The 17,528-nt window shown below is 37.8% G+C and overlaps 1 protein-coding gene across 2 annotated transcripts in view; it reads right to left on the bottom strand.

Annotated features, from left to right (window-relative positions):
• The window catches only part of osbpl3a (oxysterol binding protein-like 3a), a 37,660-nt gene that overhangs the window by 12,980 nt on the left and 7,152 nt on the right, over nucleotides 1-17,528 (bottom strand). For both annotated transcript variants that reach the window (XM_017693861.2, XM_037535429.1), the window contains exons 2-13: nucleotides 11,444-11,645; nucleotides 9,356-9,475; nucleotides 9,000-9,053; nucleotides 7,947-8,060; nucleotides 6,164-6,292; nucleotides 5,886-5,970; nucleotides 4,602-4,705; nucleotides 4,426-4,509; nucleotides 3,991-4,141; nucleotides 1,993-2,084; nucleotides 1,506-1,637; nucleotides 1,163-1,256 (exon numbers count right to left, since the gene is read on the bottom strand). In XM_017693861.2, coding sequence (XP_017549350.1) covers nucleotides 1,163-1,256; nucleotides 1,506-1,637; nucleotides 1,993-2,084; nucleotides 3,991-4,141; nucleotides 4,426-4,509; nucleotides 4,602-4,705; nucleotides 5,886-5,970; nucleotides 6,164-6,292; nucleotides 7,947-8,060; nucleotides 9,000-9,053; nucleotides 9,356-9,475; nucleotides 11,444-11,578 — 1,294 coding nt within the window. In that variant the 5' untranslated portion in view covers nucleotides 11,579-11,645. The remainder of the gene's footprint in view (nucleotides 1-1,162; nucleotides 1,257-1,505; nucleotides 1,638-1,992; nucleotides 2,085-3,990; nucleotides 4,142-4,425; nucleotides 4,510-4,601; nucleotides 4,706-5,885; nucleotides 5,971-6,163; nucleotides 6,293-7,946; nucleotides 8,061-8,999; nucleotides 9,054-9,355; nucleotides 9,476-11,443; nucleotides 11,646-17,528) is intronic.

The raw sequence follows: 17,528 nt of genomic DNA, 5'->3' as shown, positions 1-17,528 counted from the left end.
CACTGATCACAGTGTGCTCTGATAGTGTACATTTCACGCCTCTCTGTGAACTGTGTAAGGAACAAAGTTTACATTAAACTGCATGCATTTCATAGTTAGATAATTATATAAGACATCCTCGTTTATTTGTTTCCAGTAAATTATTTCAGAATCCCTGAAAGACTGTGCAAAGATGGTTACTGTTTAATTAAGTTCATTTAAAAGAAAAAAAAACTGAATAAAATTATAAGTATATTGCTAATTAATAATGTTAGTGAGAGTCCTGCTGCCCATCAGCTCCCTGGACTCTAGCTCACTTTAGGAGTGAACCTCTACAGACAGTAAACACATTTCTACCATTAAAATCAGCAGCAACATCAGCAATTTACCCAGCTTTGATTTTTACTCTAATATATTTCACTAGTAATTGTGCTGATCACTGCATCACTGCATACAGAATCGGACTGCATTACACAGTTAAACAGCTACACAGCCTCTCACAGTTAAACACAAACACCAAGGCAGAGAGAGAGAGAGAGAGAGAGAGAGAGAGAGAGAGAGACAGACAGGAAGAGAGACAGGAAGAGAGAAAGGAAGAGAGAGAGGAACAGAGAGAGAAGGAGAGAGAGACGGAGGAAGAGAGGGGAAAGAGAGAGAGAAAGAGACAGGAAGAGAGAAAGAGAGAAGAACAGAGAGCAAGACAAAGAGACAGAGGGAGAGCAAGAGAGGAAGAGAGCGAGAAAGAGAGAGGAACAGAGAGAGAGAAGACGGAGACAGAGATGAGGGAAATGAATGCAGATGACCGTTTGGATGTGGTCTGTTCCTCCTTTGTGCTGGTTAAGTTCTCCACTGTCCATCTCCTCTAAACTGGACCTCTCTGTAGTGTTTTTTCCTGCCAGAGCTGTTGTTTTTAATTGGTGAATATTTTAAGCCCACTACGTTCTTATTGATTTCTAAGCAGATAATACACTCATAATTTATTTTTACTCTGTAACATTATGAAAATGAAAGTAGCAAAGTAAAAGTATTTTATTACAAATGAACTCAAGAGTAAAAGTACTATAGCTTAATTCTACTCAAAAAAGTAAAACAGTGCTCAATTACAGTAAGTACAGACAGTAAATGTACTTTGTCACTTACACCTCTGTGTGTGTGTGTGTGTGTGTGTGTGTGAAGAATTTACCTTCGTCATCCTTCTCGGTCCCTGCCTCACTGGTGCAGAAGTCCACAGAGACATTATCACTGACATCACTTAAGCAGGAGTCGTTATCTGAGGCCTAAACACACACAAATATTCATTGCTTGTATATGTTTTTTAAAAGAGATTTTTTACACCATTTAACACCAGCTGCCCTTGACATTGTGTTAAAACCTGATAATGCAGCAATGTCTTTCTTCTTCTATAAGGTTTCCACTTTGAAGACAGGTGGTTTTGTCACGACACCGGCGATGCTTTGATGTAAGATACATGTGTTTGTGTCTGTACACATATGAAAATCTTCAGTGGGCTTGTATGTGACACTGACCTCATTCTCAGAGGAGCTTGCAGACAGCAGGTACTCTTTTGCATCAAAAAACTCAGACAGCGACTCTGGGATTGACCCTCGACTCTCGTTGGACACCTGCTGCAGTAGGGGGCTATGCCCGTCCATCACATCCTGATTGGATTCAACATAAGCTTTATTGTCATGTATGTTAAAAAAAAAGCATATAATACAATAAAATTCTTGCATTACTGTAGTGCATACCTACAGATACAACAAAGAACAAGTGAGGGGGTACTGCACATATGAAAAAAGCACTACACATATGGGACCGTACGCCAGACAATAATGGACAATGAAAAAGTAGCTAGGTCACCAACCAGTACAGATGTCTGGTAGTGTTGAGTGAAGCAGATTAAGTGGAATAAACAACTAAAAGAAACAAGAGGATGATTACATGCAAAACAAAATCAGGTGACTCAGCAGTTCACACTTCATCTACTAAAAAATTACAGTATGAGTCACATACCGCTTCATGAATGCTCTTTAATTCTAGAGTGTTTCTGACTCTGTCCCTCTCCCCACACAGAGAAGTGTAGGCAGACTTCAGGGTGGCATGGACTAGAGAGAGAGAGAGAGACAGAGAGAGAAGCAGAGGCGGAGATAAAGAGAAAGAGAGAAAAGAAACACACCTTTAACCTTCTAAAACATGTTAATCGGCCAAGATATATTTGGTATTCAACATCTGCTTCTTTATTTTGCACTGGAATGCAAGGCTTATGAAGCCAACAAATAATGGAAGCTTATATTCATCAATTAGCATTCGTGCCTAAATCATCACATACATTCCAAAGTTTGATGCTCCTTTTCTTCTTCGATCCAGAGAACACAATGTCCGTTACGTCCCCATTAAATTATTTGAAAGGCTGACCTATAAGACCACAGCGCATATTTCCACTGTGCATCAGTCCATTTTAGATGAGTTGAGCCCAGAGAAGTCAGCAGCGTTTCTAAACGTTGTTGACATGTGGCTGTGCATTTGTGGATGCAGTGGCAGATGGTGTTTATTTACAATGGTTTGTCATTCCTGAGCCCATGTGGTGATCTCCATTGCAAAAGTTTTTTGATGTAATGCTATCAGAGGGGTTGAAGGTCAAGGGCAATTAGTTGTGGTTCTCAGCCTTGTCCTTTACACACAGAGTTTTCCCTGGATTCCTTGAATTTTTTGAAATTATTATGTGTTTTAGAGGCTGAAATACTTCAAATCCTTGCAATTCCTTGCTGAGGAACAAGTTCTTAAACTGCTAGGATACATGTATCACCACAGAAAAATCCAGCCAAAGAAGCACTAATCTCTTTTAAAAAGCAAAACACATAACCAGAGTGTTAAGCAGTAGGGGACACTAATAACTTGCTAAGCCAAGTTTTTGTAAAAACAGGGATTATGTGAGTGACTGTGGAGCCCTTTTTGAATAATAACTCAATGGTTCATAGTTAGTAAGTACCTAATTTAATACTTTTTTATTAACATAAAACAGTGTCAAATATTGAGGGAAAACTCAGCTATTGGATATAAAGTATTATTAATATTATTATATGTTGTCAAGTCGATTCCAGCTACGAGTACAATGTTTTTTCCACTGAAGTAGTTGTTCTCAGAATATGTCCAAAATAAGATCTTTAGTTTGTTTACCTGGGTTTCAAGTGAGAAGTGAGACTTGATTTTGTTGATGATCCATTTTTTGTCTTCTTTGCCATCTAAGATACTCTCAAAAGTCTTCGCTAACAGCAACGTTTATTTAAAAATGTAAATATTTTTCCTGTCTCGCTTGTTTATTGTCCAGATTTTGCATTCATAAAGAACCACAGAGATGATCACAGCCTGGACGAATATAATCTTTATTTGTGGAAACAAATTTGCATTTTAAGATCTTTTCAAGATCCTTTATCCTTGTTCTGCCACGTGCCAATTTGTGTCATATTTATCTGACCAAAAGTTGACAAAATAACTGAAACATACAGTGATGGGCTTTTGAAAGTTCAACATTCTAAAGTTATAAAGTTATATTTACTGCTTATTACTAGACCGAGAAATAAGCCTCTCTATAATTTTGCACACCCATTTCCTCATACCTTCATGCATCACACATACATGGATGAAATAGCTGTGTGCCTTATCTCTTGCTGATATTTGAATATGGTACATGATTGCAATTGTGCTTTCTTGCTCTCCAAAAGTGGCCCTGAACACTATTTTTAGCTGTCTGCTTAATTTTCTGGCAGGCTTATCTAGTGAAACTAACTGCCTATTGTGCCCAGACTTACATACAATGTGTACAAATGTTTCTTGACCTGAGCGATGAACCCATTTACTCAATGAAATAAAATACTTTTTAACCAATAATATTATTTAAAGTTTACCTGTTAATCAGTTAATTATTTACATCCCTATGAGGTAAGATTCGGTATTCAATATCTTCTGTGTTCAGTAAAAGAGGGAAAAATCTCAACTTTTAGAGGAACTCACTGGTGTTGGCCAGTCTGCAGAACTTTTCTTGTAGCTGTGAGGCATCAATGGGCGAGTCTGGAGTTTCTAGGTGGGGATCTGTGCTATTTGGCTCCGAATAGGTCAGATTTGGGTTTGAAACATGCAGGCGAGATGATTTAGAGCCAGAAGCCTGAGAGAGAAAGACAGCAACACCTTATTTGTGCATGTGTAAAATGACTACTCACTCAGTGAACATTAGCTTTGTGTTGGTTTGGCAAATAGGAAGAGCTTAATCATATGTGTGTTGTTTCTGCACAAAATATGTAACACAAATCAGTGCCAAAAGTAAGTACACAGAAAGACTTCACTTATCTAGAAATAATGTACACATTTGAAGTAGATGACATGAACTTCTTTCCAGTGAAATCTATGTATTTCATTGTAATGATAGTAAAGGATGAGTGTATTTTTTACCTGCAGTGTGCTTTTGCCATGTTTCCTATGATTTTTTGACTTCCATCTCTTGGGTCCTTTCTTGTCCTTCTTAGAACAGTCGCTCTGTGATATAAGGCACACATGAAATTAGGTATACCGTATGCTCGCTGTTAAAAAAAGATACACACTAAGAGGCAGATACACGAGCGCACAACCTGCAGCGTGTTTATGTCAGGGGCAGAGAAAGTACGATGTAAGACCTCCATATTCTTCAACAGCAGATTCAGCTCCAGCAGAGACAACTCACACTCTGATAGATCTGTCAAAGCAAACCAAAAAAAGTTTAAGAAACAAGTGTGAGGTGCAGCAAGGATTATATGTGTGTTTTACACATTTCCAGATCTAAAAATATCCCGACTACACTAAACACCAAAGCTGCCACAATGGGTTTTTTGTGGGGAGCAATGCCATAGAAGAACTGCTTTTAGTTCTCTAAAGAACCATTTGATGAGTGAGCATAAAAAACTTGTTCAAGTTTTAAATAACCTTCATATGATGTAAAGGTTCTAAGTTCAGGGCAATTCTTAGAACCTTTACATTATGTGCAAGTTCATTAACTGTTTAAAAATGCTTCTTAGCATCATACAAAGAACCCTATTTGGCACCTAGCTGTAACTTACAGTAGTAGGGCTAGTGAAATGCTCCTGACCTTAAAAAGTTCTTTTCGCTTTGTGAGTGTAAATGTTTCACTTAAAACTGAGAGAATAAAACTTTTTTCATTATTTAAGTTAAGATTAGGCTTAAGTTCAGTAACAGACTTAGAAAAATGTAATTACATACACATTCATATGTAAGATTTGGGCACACCTAAGGCTGAACGATTTGAGGAAAATATCTAACTTGTATTAACTAATATTAAAGCTATAAAAGATAAAGATATACATTTTTATTATTTTCTATAAATGGCTTTTTTTGCCCATGACTAGCACATCCACTTTTTCTTGCTTAAGGCTTGAATCCTGAACTTGTTAGTTATTAAATTATCTTGCAATGTACACAGCATGAATGCATTTGATTGCTTCTGATTGGTCTATTTATTGGTCTAATTAGTATTAAATTATATTTTCCCACTTGAAACTTGTGAAGACAAAACTGATGATAATGGTACCTTAAAAAAAAGACAACTTGTGTGATTTAAAAAGCTAATTTTTCTTTTTAAATGTACAATTACTGTTTATTTACTGAAATTAAAAATGTGTCGTGTAGTTATGGCACATTTTATATTTGATGTTTTGCAAAAAGAAACTGTGCCTTAAAATTTGCAGGAAAAATACATATTTAAGTACAGGATGTCTTAACATATTTTCACTTAGAAAATAATAAAAATCTGTCTTTTGACCAGGGGTGCTGTAACTTTAGCATTCAACAGTAGCTACATATGTATGATCCTGTTTTCTGATAAAAAAAAAACTTGCATGTGCAGGTGTGTGTGGTCCTACCTCTACAGCATTTCCTCATATCTTCAGAGCTCTGTAGCCAACTGTTCTTCAGCAAGAGAGATGGCTGTTTCGAAAGAGTAGCTCGCTGGAGACAGAGAGAGAGAGAGAGAGAGAAAGAGAGAGAGAAGCCTAAGCCTATTACCAAGCCAAACTATAAATATGTAGCCGGCTAATTTAAATTATTATTATATAGCAGCTGTTTCAAGTAGCCCTAAAAGGTTGTGATCAGGCAATGATCTTGCAGCAGTACAGTGATGGGCTAATGATGTAGTAAATACCCTGCGGATGGAGGCAGAGTCTGAGTGCTGCTGGCGCTCTTGAGGGTCCATTACAATCTCGTTCTGACGAAACACTCGATGATTCCGCAGCTGCCGCACCCATTCATCAAACAGGTCCTGTGATTTCACCTAACAAAACATATGTTCTTAGTTTGTGCATGTGTGTTTTACTAGTCTCTCACACACACACACACACACACACACACACACACACACACAGACATACACACACACACACGAATACTCAGTTACAGTCATCTTAATTCATAGAAGAACCCCAACATAGCCACTTTTAGCACTCCAGAATACCAGTTAGTTGTGGTTCTGATTGGTCAAACTCAGCTAAAGGATATTCACAACCTCAGGATTATTAGGATAAACTTCAAAGCATCAAAGCAGGTATGATTGTGTAGGCTATAATTAAAATAGCAGGTCCTGTGATATTAAAAATTGTGCTCTTTCAAATTGTGATTTTGATTAAAAATAGTTTGATCTTTCAGCCCTGCTTAAACATTTGGAAACACTTAATTGGATATAATGCAGCACAATATGTTGAATATAAATCTCAGTATTGATAGCTTTTGGTATATTCTTTTTAATGTGTCACAATTTATCTATTTCAAATGATCAGATGTCTGAAAAAAGATATGTTGACATACTGTGTATCGTTAAAACGTCTTGAAGTATTGAGATATTACATTTTTGCCATATTGCCCAGCTCTAACTCATATTTAATTATCATAAATATAAATATTTAATAAAAACAGTTATTAAAGTGAAGAACTACTGTGTGGGCCACATATAGGCCCCTTGGGGTTGAAGGGGTAAATGTTTTTTGTGAACAGCCAGAGCAGTGCCCATAATGCAACTTGGAACTGAATATCGACACCTATCAGTGTGGGTGTTACAGAGCATCTATACTGCCCCCCAGTGTTGTGGAGAGGCACTCGCCACGTCCTCATTTGATAGCAGAACGAAAGTCAACAGCTGTGTTATCAGTGTTGCTCTACTAGTAACTAAAAGAAATGTTTGTTTTTTGATACACAGGTATTGGCATAACCAGGTTGGACAGTAGCAGTTATCTGTCCGCACGTGACAGCTACTGAATGCACAGACCAGAGATCAAGCTCCTTCTCACTTCAAATGTACATGATTTCCAATCTTTTTTATCACTTGCTGTAGAAGCTGATGTTAACTGACAAATTGTTAGACTGACAGCAACAGAGCTTAGTGAATTATTTACTCCTTCTTATGAGGACCAAGAAAAAATAGAGTCATGAAAGGCTTCCATTTTTCAATTTCATTTCTGCTTGTAAAGTGTAGTGATCATATTCCATGATCATTTTTTCTATTCAGCTTTTAACAACACACATCTCATCAGTCAGGTACCGCATTGACAAAACGATGGAAAAGCCATAGCAGCTTTAACAGAGGAGCATACAAATCTTTTTCTTCTACTGTGGGTTTGCCTGGCTGTTGTCACATGATCTAAACATTATTCAGGTGTTTTGTGCAAGTCTACCCTCTGGCATTTTGGGTTTAGTAGGTAAGATCAAAGAAAGTACAAAGAGAATTCTTAATGATGAGGAAGCCAGGTATTAACATAATGCTGCACATCACTTTTCTAGCATTTACCTTATTGCTCCTTTACATACAGTATTAAAAAAAATACATGCCATTATGTATATTACTGCATTTAGGTTTGTGTGTGATTAGGAGCGAGTGTGGGATGCACACAAGAATTGTTTGTTCTGGTTTGTTTGGCTATATATGTGGTGTCCACCTTTAAGTGGTAGATGCTGTCTTCTGTATCCAGATCGATGCACATGGCCTTCTTCTTGATGGACATAACAGAAAGGCCAATATCAATGCGGCCACGTAGCTTTCCTTTCTTCAGCTGAGAATACACACACACACAAACACACACACACACAATGAAAGTGTGTTTAATCCTTTAAACATAAAAAGCTTCAATGTGGGCCCAAAATTCAATTATTCACTCTTATACCAACGTAACATATTAGTTTCATAGTAGTTACTGAATAATAGGTCTGCAATTAAAATAGTTAAATACATGACATAAGCAATGCTCCTCAAAATAAAACTGATATGCAAAACTCTGGATAAAGATTTCCATTATTACTTCAACAGTTCACAGCATTTATTTCCAGAAAGTCTCTGGTCTATCTAGATGTTGTTTTCATGTTTTGTTGTAACCTTTGTAATGAGGTTACAGGTAAGATTTTTCTCTGGTGATTCTTTTTTGTATAGATCCTGTCTGTGCAAGCAATGGTGCACAGTAGGATGGTGCACCACCACTCCTGTACCAGCTAATCCTTTCTGCATGCATTTTGCTGTCATGACTTACACAGATCCACTTAACTGCCATTTCTCTATGCCATTTCAAGCTGGATGTGCTGTGAAATCTTTTTTAAGCCTTCTCCTGCTTTGTAGGCATCAATTAGCATCAACTTTGGATCCACAGCTGGTGGCTTAGAGAAGTGCTTGGTGTTACCACAAGGTTTGAAGCCTCAAGAAGAATTTATTACACTCTGGAATTATCATCATGATGCCTAATGACAGTTCTTAACCTGCCTAACCAGGCCTGTCAATTAAGGGTCAGCTAATTAAGTGCGTGTCCAAACATTTACACATGCCACAACTTTTTTTTTATGTGTCTAATCAAATACAAAGCAATTGTAAATGATTAATAATGTTATTTATATATTGTGTACTTCTTTTCATTTCAATAATCAACAAAAGGTGTAATTTAGGCAGAGATGCGTAAAGGTTTTTATACAACTGTTTGTGTTTGTGTGTTTAAGTGTATACTCACATCTGCTAATGTTTTGGCATACATTAGAATGCCCTTCTCCAGAAGAAAGTACCTCTGTCAAACAAGAAACAGAGCAGCCATAATTCAGAAAGAGAGGACAGTCTGTTTTCTTATCAAAGGTTTTTATTTAGAAACTGACCAGAAACCCTATTAAATCTTCAGTAATCAGCCAGACACTGAGAGAATAACGAGAAAATACTGTGTTAATGTTCTCATTACAACTGACAGAATGATGATTTGTGCCAATACGTCAACTCCTTCTTTCTACTCTAGATACCGCTACACCTGCTAGATTCTTTTTTCTCATTGTGGCTACTTAAAAACTCTTGTGTTTGAGTCAGACATCTTGGTCTCACCTTGTGCCAGCCTTTCATTGGCCATTTCTTCTTCTTGAGCAGAAAGCCCTCTTGCTTGCCTGGTTTCTGCATGTCGTTTGGGGCTTCCTGCAAGTCTTTAACCACCTCCCAGCCATCCTGCTGTAAGAGCAACAACCAGGAAAGCTTTGAAACAACAACAATCACCATCCACTTTGGAAACACCCATTGTTCTGCCTTTCGGTCTTGTTCAGGTTGGGAAAGAGCACCACCTCTTGGATTCCAGGAAGTGCTGTCAAGGCACGCTCACAAACAAGAGTGCCGGCTCAGCTGATTCTGTTGTCATTAGAGCTGTTCAACTCCAGAAATAGAATGAAATGAAATGGAATAGGAAATCTGAGCTAATTCCAGCTGAGTAATACTTACTGACTAAACCTGTCCTGATTCTCCTCTATCGGATGGATAGATGTTATGGCCCTGACAGTGATGTTTTTGATTTCACTACAAATTTTCCACTTCAGTTTGTTTTCCACTTTATCTTAAGTTAAATAAAACTGGAATGCCTACATATGGGTTGTGGAAGGATGTATTTTTCTGACAGCCTGTTCTGACAAGAGAATATCTCACACTCACATGGGATCTTTCTGGGATCAATTACCAGCCCTCTCAGTCTCTGAAGCAACGCTCTCTGAGCAGGCATTTTAGTTGATTAGATGTTTATATGATCATATTTTTGAAAACAGAGTTTTCTAAAATGTCTTGTCTAAATTTATATTAGGGTTAATTCTAATGATGGTTAAAAAAAAAAAAAGTGAGACAATCCGGGACGTTTGAGGTTTCAAAACGTTTTGTTTAAATGTTTAAATGACATGTTCCTTGCCCTATCACATCCTGGATTCAGCTCCCTTCAATCAAGTGCTTGCACCTCTACCACCTCTGTATACAATTTTACTTACATGGGTTTCTTTTCTGGGTATAAACTGAGGAAGTGCTAATATTAACAGGAGGAAATGAAAGCTTTAAAACTGAGAAGTCATCATCATCATCACTTTCACGTTTTTGTCAATACTGTCAATACTATCTAGGAATGTGTTTAAGAGAGTAAGAGAGAGAGATATTCAACCTTTTTTGGCATTACAACCCTTTTCTTTTTGGTGTCAAGCCTACTGAGGTTTCACCAAAAAACAGAAAAAAAAATACGACAACAGACTAAGCTTTTTATATTTCTAGAAATCCACATAACAAACTGGGGTTTATGCATAGACATTAGTAAGACAGTTAATCTTTCTTTTTAAAGTTTTTCTTAAAGCCTGAAAGGACACAGCAGAGTACAGCACCTGTATGGAGCAGTTACAAAAATTGCTCCTGGCAAAGTGTCAGCTACAGACACAAATGCTTCAGCAAAGTGTCAGCTACAGACACAAATGCTTCAGCAAAGTGTCAGCTACAGACACAAATGCTTTGGACTGACTGGATCATTTGGATCTTAATGTGTGTTTGGTCAGAACTTTATGAAATCCTAGGTATGGATGTTTTTGTTTGGCAGCACTGAGGAACACAGCAAAATGCCTTAATAAATAGTAAAAAGTAAAAGTAAAAAATAACACTACTCATACTCTAAGGTGAGATTTGGCAACCTGAACTTCAATGAATATACACCGCTGTGATATTGAACCCATTATAAGAGCTTTTGTTGCTTTTATAAAACCCATATATCTCTTTTTCTTTCTTTCATTATATATGTTAGTCCTACACTGGGGTTGGGCAGGTTAACAATGTTGCTTTATTGGGTGTATAGCTTTACCTACTGTTTGCTTTGTGCAATGGCTTGCACGTTTCAACAATGAGTATCAGGAACACTTTAACCAGTCACTCTGTCAATCACTCAGTAACAGAAAACGATTTTCATAGGCTGGACTGCTGAGCAGGCCAAGAAAAAGTGAGGAAAAAAGTTTTCTGATGATAAGGGCCCTTTAAACTATAAACTGGTGCATCCCAAAATAGTGTTCAGAACAGGACAAAAGTGCAGACTTTTCCAAACCATATTAGGGATATGGCAATCCTCTCTGTAAATGCCAGTGGAGGCTGAATACCCTAAAGAGAGTTACAGTAGAGAAAAATTAATCTTGCCTGTTTGTCAACTTGAGCTGACGGATTGCTTTCTTCACTAAGTGGCAGTGATGTCGCACTTGAAGATGTAGGCAGGAGTGAAGATGTTGATGTCATCTCCAACACTGATGATGCGCTTTGCTGCTCTGAGCTCATATTGCAAACTAGTCAGCGTTGAGGCCACAATGAGAAAGACTCTACACTGCCATGACTGCTGCACCTGCTAGAGACAGAAGTAAGAAAAGGACACAAATGTTAAGACAGCTTTTAAAATTCCTCTCACAGTTAGGCTGTTCTTTAGTTACACCTGATGTGATTGTAAGAATGTATAGAAAGCTTTTTAGGAACAGCTGTCGTATTCCCTGACAGTTCTGTTGAAGAAACCTTGCCTCTGTGCTCTAAAGCATTACAATTTTAAACACAGCTTCTTTACACTCCAACCACTTTCAACCACAAACACACACACAAATGGAGGAAATGCTCAGAATACCACAGCTTTCTCTTTCATTGGCTACTAAACTCTTTCTTTGCAAGTCTCCTTGGCTTACTGCTGATAGAACACACAATGATCTGCATGACTGAAAACATTCAGATACAACTTTTACTTTTGGTTTCCTGTCTCAATGGCAGAATGTAAAAGTAGCACTACACCTTCTCCTAACCCCTTCCTTTTGTTATTTTCCTTGAATACCCCTTGAGATTTCTGATGATATTATATTAAACTTTTTTTGAGTGGGACCAACTTTGTGAGAAACAAATATCACTCTAGGCCTTCTAGAAGATATATCACCATATATGAGTAAGAGTAGGAGCATGCCAGTGCATTTCAGTCAGATGTTATAAACTTAAAACAGGACTAGCTCTTTTTTGCCAGGGTTCCTCACTGAATCACTGTAAAACTACTAAAATGTAAAAAATGCATGCTAATATATCTGTTCCAAAGTTTCAAATAAAACATAGAATGTCTGTTACAAGCTTTAAATGTCTGTGTTTAATCTGGAATGGTCAAAAAATGTTGTATGTAAACAGCATAGCGCTAACATATTGGTAGAACTCCACAAAGGTGTTAGCAGAAATCAGCATTATCATAGAGGTGTGTTTGGCCAAACTGAAGGCCTAACTGTTGGTTTGTGATATCATGTGTAATATTTCATTGTCTGGTTGTGCGCTGTCACAATTGACCCCTCCTAGTCCAGTTCATGTGTTCGTGTTTTGGTTTAGCCCATGTGCATTTTTGTTTTGGTTTAGCCCCCTTGTTTCATGACTCCGCCCCTGATTGTCTCCACCTGTTTTCCACCTGTCCCTCGTTTTCCCAGCGTATTTAAGCCCTGTGTTTGCCCCTTGTGTTTACTGGTCTTTGTTTGAGATGTTTGCTGTATTGGTGTTTGCTTTGTTTGCTGTATGTTTGTCTGAATTGTTATCTGCTGTGTTTGTGATTCTGGTTTATGTTATGTCTGCCCCCCCAAACTATCCGTGTTGGCCATCTGACTTTGGACCGTCTTGACCATGACCCTGGATTTGCCCTTAATAAATCTCGCTTATCTCCGCATATGCGGCTGCCTCCTCGCTCTGCATTACACTAACCATCATTTCTTGTCAAATAACACAACTTAGGTTTAACCATGTGAAAGCTACTGCTACTATGTTACTGCCTTTTTTGTTTGAGCAACTAATATAATTACAACATAAAAATCTTTTACGCCCTCCTTTTAAGACTAGAAAATCTCAAAACTCAGCACATGGAGACACATTCTACCAGTCTGAAAAGTCATTGCTAAGGCTGTGGGACTCAAGCAAACCTGAGTGAGAGCCATTATCCACAAATGGAGAAAACTTGGAACAGGAATGAACCTTCCCAGAAGTGGCCAGCCTACCAAAATTTCACCAAGTGCACATCAAGTACTCATCCAGGAGGGCAAAAAAAGAACCCAGACAAACATTTAAAGAACTGCAGGCCTCACTTGCCTCAGTTAAGGTCAGTGTACATGAATTCATAATAAGAAAGACACAGAGCAAAAATGGCATCTATGGGAGACCTGCAAGGCGCAAACCACTGCTGATCAAAAATAATTCAAAGGGTCATTTCACATTTGCTAAAAAACATCTAGATGACCCCCAAGACTTTAGGGATAACATTCTGTGGATTGATATATCAAGTGGCACTTTTTAAAAGACATGGGTCCTGTTACATCCTGCCGTAAAGCCACATTCCACCATAAGAACATCATACCAACAGCCAAACATGGTGGTGGTAGCATGATAGTCTGCTTTGCTTCTGCAAGACCTGGACAACTTGTCAATTGATGGAACCATAAATTCTGCTCTGATCCAAAGCACACAAGTAAGGGGGCATTTAAAAGCTGCTTTTTGAGTTTGTATCTTCTTTATCTTATATTAAAATTAGTTGGATGATCTGAAACATTTAAATATGGCAAATTAGTAAAAATAGAAGAAATTGGGTGAGGGACAAATACTTCTTCACTGCACTGTAGTGATGCACCGATCCAAGGTTTTCTCTTCTGATGCTGAATCCAATACTGGATCTCTGGGTATCATGCAATTGAATTCAAATTTCAATTTAATTCAAATGTATATCTCACTGTGTCTAACATGAGGCAGTAACCACAGCAAATAAGTAATAAAAATGAAAAATGATAAAGAATGAAAAGCAAGAACGAAGTGTTACAAAAAAAAAAACTTTAAAAAACTTATGTTATTGTTGTTATTATGCTTCTGGACAATGCAACAGCAAAATAAACTGTAATTACTATTCCAGTTTAAACTTTTTAGTTCAACAATAAAGTTGTAGAATCTAAACAATCAAAGAACCTGTGCGTCTACCCCTTCGAAACTTTAGCTTTGCAAATGTTACAAGTTGCTCTACTAGCAGCTGCATCAAATATATAATACCTCCAAATTACAGATGTTTGTTACTAGACAACATGAATCTCGCTGCTTCTCTTGTTTGCTTATGTTCAAATTAGGATTTTTAAAATCAGGCACCTTTAATTTCACCACATTACATACACACACACAGAAACACTGAAAGGACCCTGGACGCCCAACCGTGGGACTGAATCCAGGCCCTTTTTGCTGTGAGGCAACAGCACTACCCACTGCACCAAATTTTATTAGATCGACACTAAACGTCTTAAATATTTTGCACACCTGCTCTGCACTTTCATTTTGATGCACTGCCACATAAGGAAACAACAAAAGCAGTTTTCATGCTTGCCAGTTTCAATTCCTTAAACAAAGAATCTTGCCTGTAATGTAACAGTTCACAATTATTACATGGATGAGCCTTCTTCTCGTCCATACTCACGACTACACACACACACACACACACACACACACACACACACACACACACACACACACATACTTTAACAATAAAAATCATTTAAAAAGACTATTATCCGCATTTAATAGCTTGATAGCAGAAGGAATAAAAGACTTGGAATAGCGATTTGTTCTACTGAAGGGCGTAATATAACGGCCACCTGACGGCATTACCGTAAATTCACTGGACAAAACGTGATCACATTGAGTGATAATTCCTTTTGCTTTCTTAGCCACTTGTTTCTCCCACAGGGAGACCAGGTCTCTCTGTCAGACTCCAATTATCTTTAAACAAATTTTTACAATGCCCTTCAGGCTATTCTTGTCCCTCACCGACAGCCCATTAAACCAACAAAGAAACGAGAAAGTTAAAACACTTTCAATAAAAGCCTGGAAGAAACTGCACAACACTATGACAAACTTTCTGTGAAAAGAATTCGGTTTACGCAATAAATGAGCTCTTTGTTGACCCTTCTTAACAACCAGCTCTGTATTCGCATCAAATTTAAGTTGGGAATCGAACACTGTCCCTAAATACTTATATGTGTCCACAATTTGTACCTCTTTTCCATGTATGACACTAGCTTTTGGTTCCTTTTTATTTTGCCTGAAATCAATAATTAATTCCTTAGTTTCCACATAACAAAAGCAGGAAGAGCACAACCATGATCTGACTCTGAACCCTGAAGAAAAGATAATAATACAGCGTCGTCAGAAAAATTTACAAGACAGCTGCCCTCCCTAAAACCCCTGCAGCTGTCTGTATACATAATGAAAAGCAAAGGAGACAGGACACAACCCTGAGGTGTGCCTGCATTTGAGACCTTAGGGCTGGACATACATAAAAACAGAAGGTGTTGCTTATCGAGGGAATGTTGACAGAATGTTTTACACAATGCTGCAGTCGGCTTAAAGTTGCAGAATTTTGCATTGTAGCTTTATTAAAAAACAATGTAACACACGGCCGAGTGGCACAACCGTCTAAGCCCTGGCTCTATCATCAGGATCATCAGGAGATCGCGAGTTCGATCCCTGGTGATGCTACAGCCGTCCACAGCCGGGAGTCCAAGAGAGCACAACTGGCCTCACTCTCTCTGGGTGGGTAATGGCCCCCCTTCTCCACCCATCACTCAACGCGATACTAGTCACTGCAGGCGTCTGTTAGCTGACGTAACACATCTGGCGGTTGGCGCTTTCCTCCAAGCGCGTTCGGCTGTCCTGTAACGTTTCGTGAGCGGTAGTTCGAAAACAAGTGGTGGCTGATTTCACAGGTTCTTGGAGGAAGCCTGTGCTGCCTTCATCCTCCTAGCATTGGTAGTATTGTGTGATTGGGGGAGTCCTAAGTAGCGGGTGGAATTGGAAACGACTAAATTGGGTAAAAATAAAAATACTTTTTTTTTACATCCAGTAGATGTCATCTGTCTATCACAAACATGTGAACACAGCATCCGAGATTGAAGTACTGAGTGTGTGTCAGACACGTCTGCCCAATATCTGATTTGTTTAATAAGGTCAGTATCAGTGCCAATCCAATGACTACTGGATTAGTGCATCACTATTATATATCGTTTAGTTTCTTTGTTTGTTTTTTTAGCAAAAAAATGCTTACTGACGATATACATAACTTTTCGATCAAATTTAAATCTAATTTTCCAGAGTTCATAAACAGTTTATGTAGTTTTATATATTATAAATAAATTAGTACCTTTATGCTAAGCTTAACATCTGCCCACCAAATGTTCCAACTCATATTAAAAAACATACCTCTGGGGTTGTGTGCTGGTATGTGAGTATGTGTGTGTAGGAAAAATGAATGCCTTCCCGTCAGGTTGGATGGAGTCCTGCACAAATTTCCTGCACGATGGAACACGCCAGGCGAGTTCATAAGCATTTTACAACTGTGAGCATTTTACAGCAGTGTGTTTTCTAGGCCTCGCTACTTTAGCTGCAAATTAAACATTTTCAAGATTTCTTTAAGAACTTTTACGGAAAGTCACATTTGTCAAATGTGTGTAAGTTGCTGTGTTGGCACAGATCAGGGACTAGTCCCTTGTTGTGGTTTGTTCTCTCAGGGGATTTGAAAAGGGGATAAACAACGTGGACAAGTTAACAGCCTGCAGACAGAGTGTAGATATTTTTGGTTTTCCAGAGGACCCTGGTTTCTTTCACATCCAAATAAACAGAACAGAAGAAATTAGCCCAAAGAACCTTGGAAAGGTACAAGGACAAATGAAAACTACAGAAACTTACAGAAACAGCAGCCAGCACTTTCAAGAAATGATTTGATATAATTACCTGAAAAAGGTAAGCCAGATGACTTAAATACTGATTTGACTCAATTTTCAAAATTTTTACTATTAATAGCACAGACTCACAATGATTCTGGAATCATACTGGTATCAGCAGATAATTACTTAAAAGAAAATTTGACTAATATTTCAGTATTTCATTAGACGGGCTACTGTTCTAAAATGTCTATATTTTATTCATTTTACTGCATTTGTAAGTCTTTCTAGAAATAAATTAACGAATATATTTAATAATATGCTAATGCTAATCTAAACGTTCTACATTCCACATTTGCTGAATATTTATTAGGGGCGTAAATCTTTAAGCTGACAGTGAATCAATTCAATTCATACTTTGTTTTTTGCTTTGATTCAAAAAACTATTTTTGAAAATTCAATACATCAACCAACAATTTGATTCAGCAATTCAAGCACCTTTAAGAATAAATATAATACATTAAAAACTTTGATACAAT

Source organism: Pygocentrus nattereri, chromosome 27, assembly GCF_015220715.1.
Source record: "Pygocentrus nattereri isolate fPygNat1 chromosome 27, fPygNat1.pri, whole genome shotgun sequence".
NCBI lineage: Eukaryota > Metazoa > Chordata > Actinopteri > Characiformes > Serrasalmidae > Pygocentrus > Pygocentrus nattereri.
This window is presented reverse-complemented; position numbering and strand designations above follow the sequence as displayed.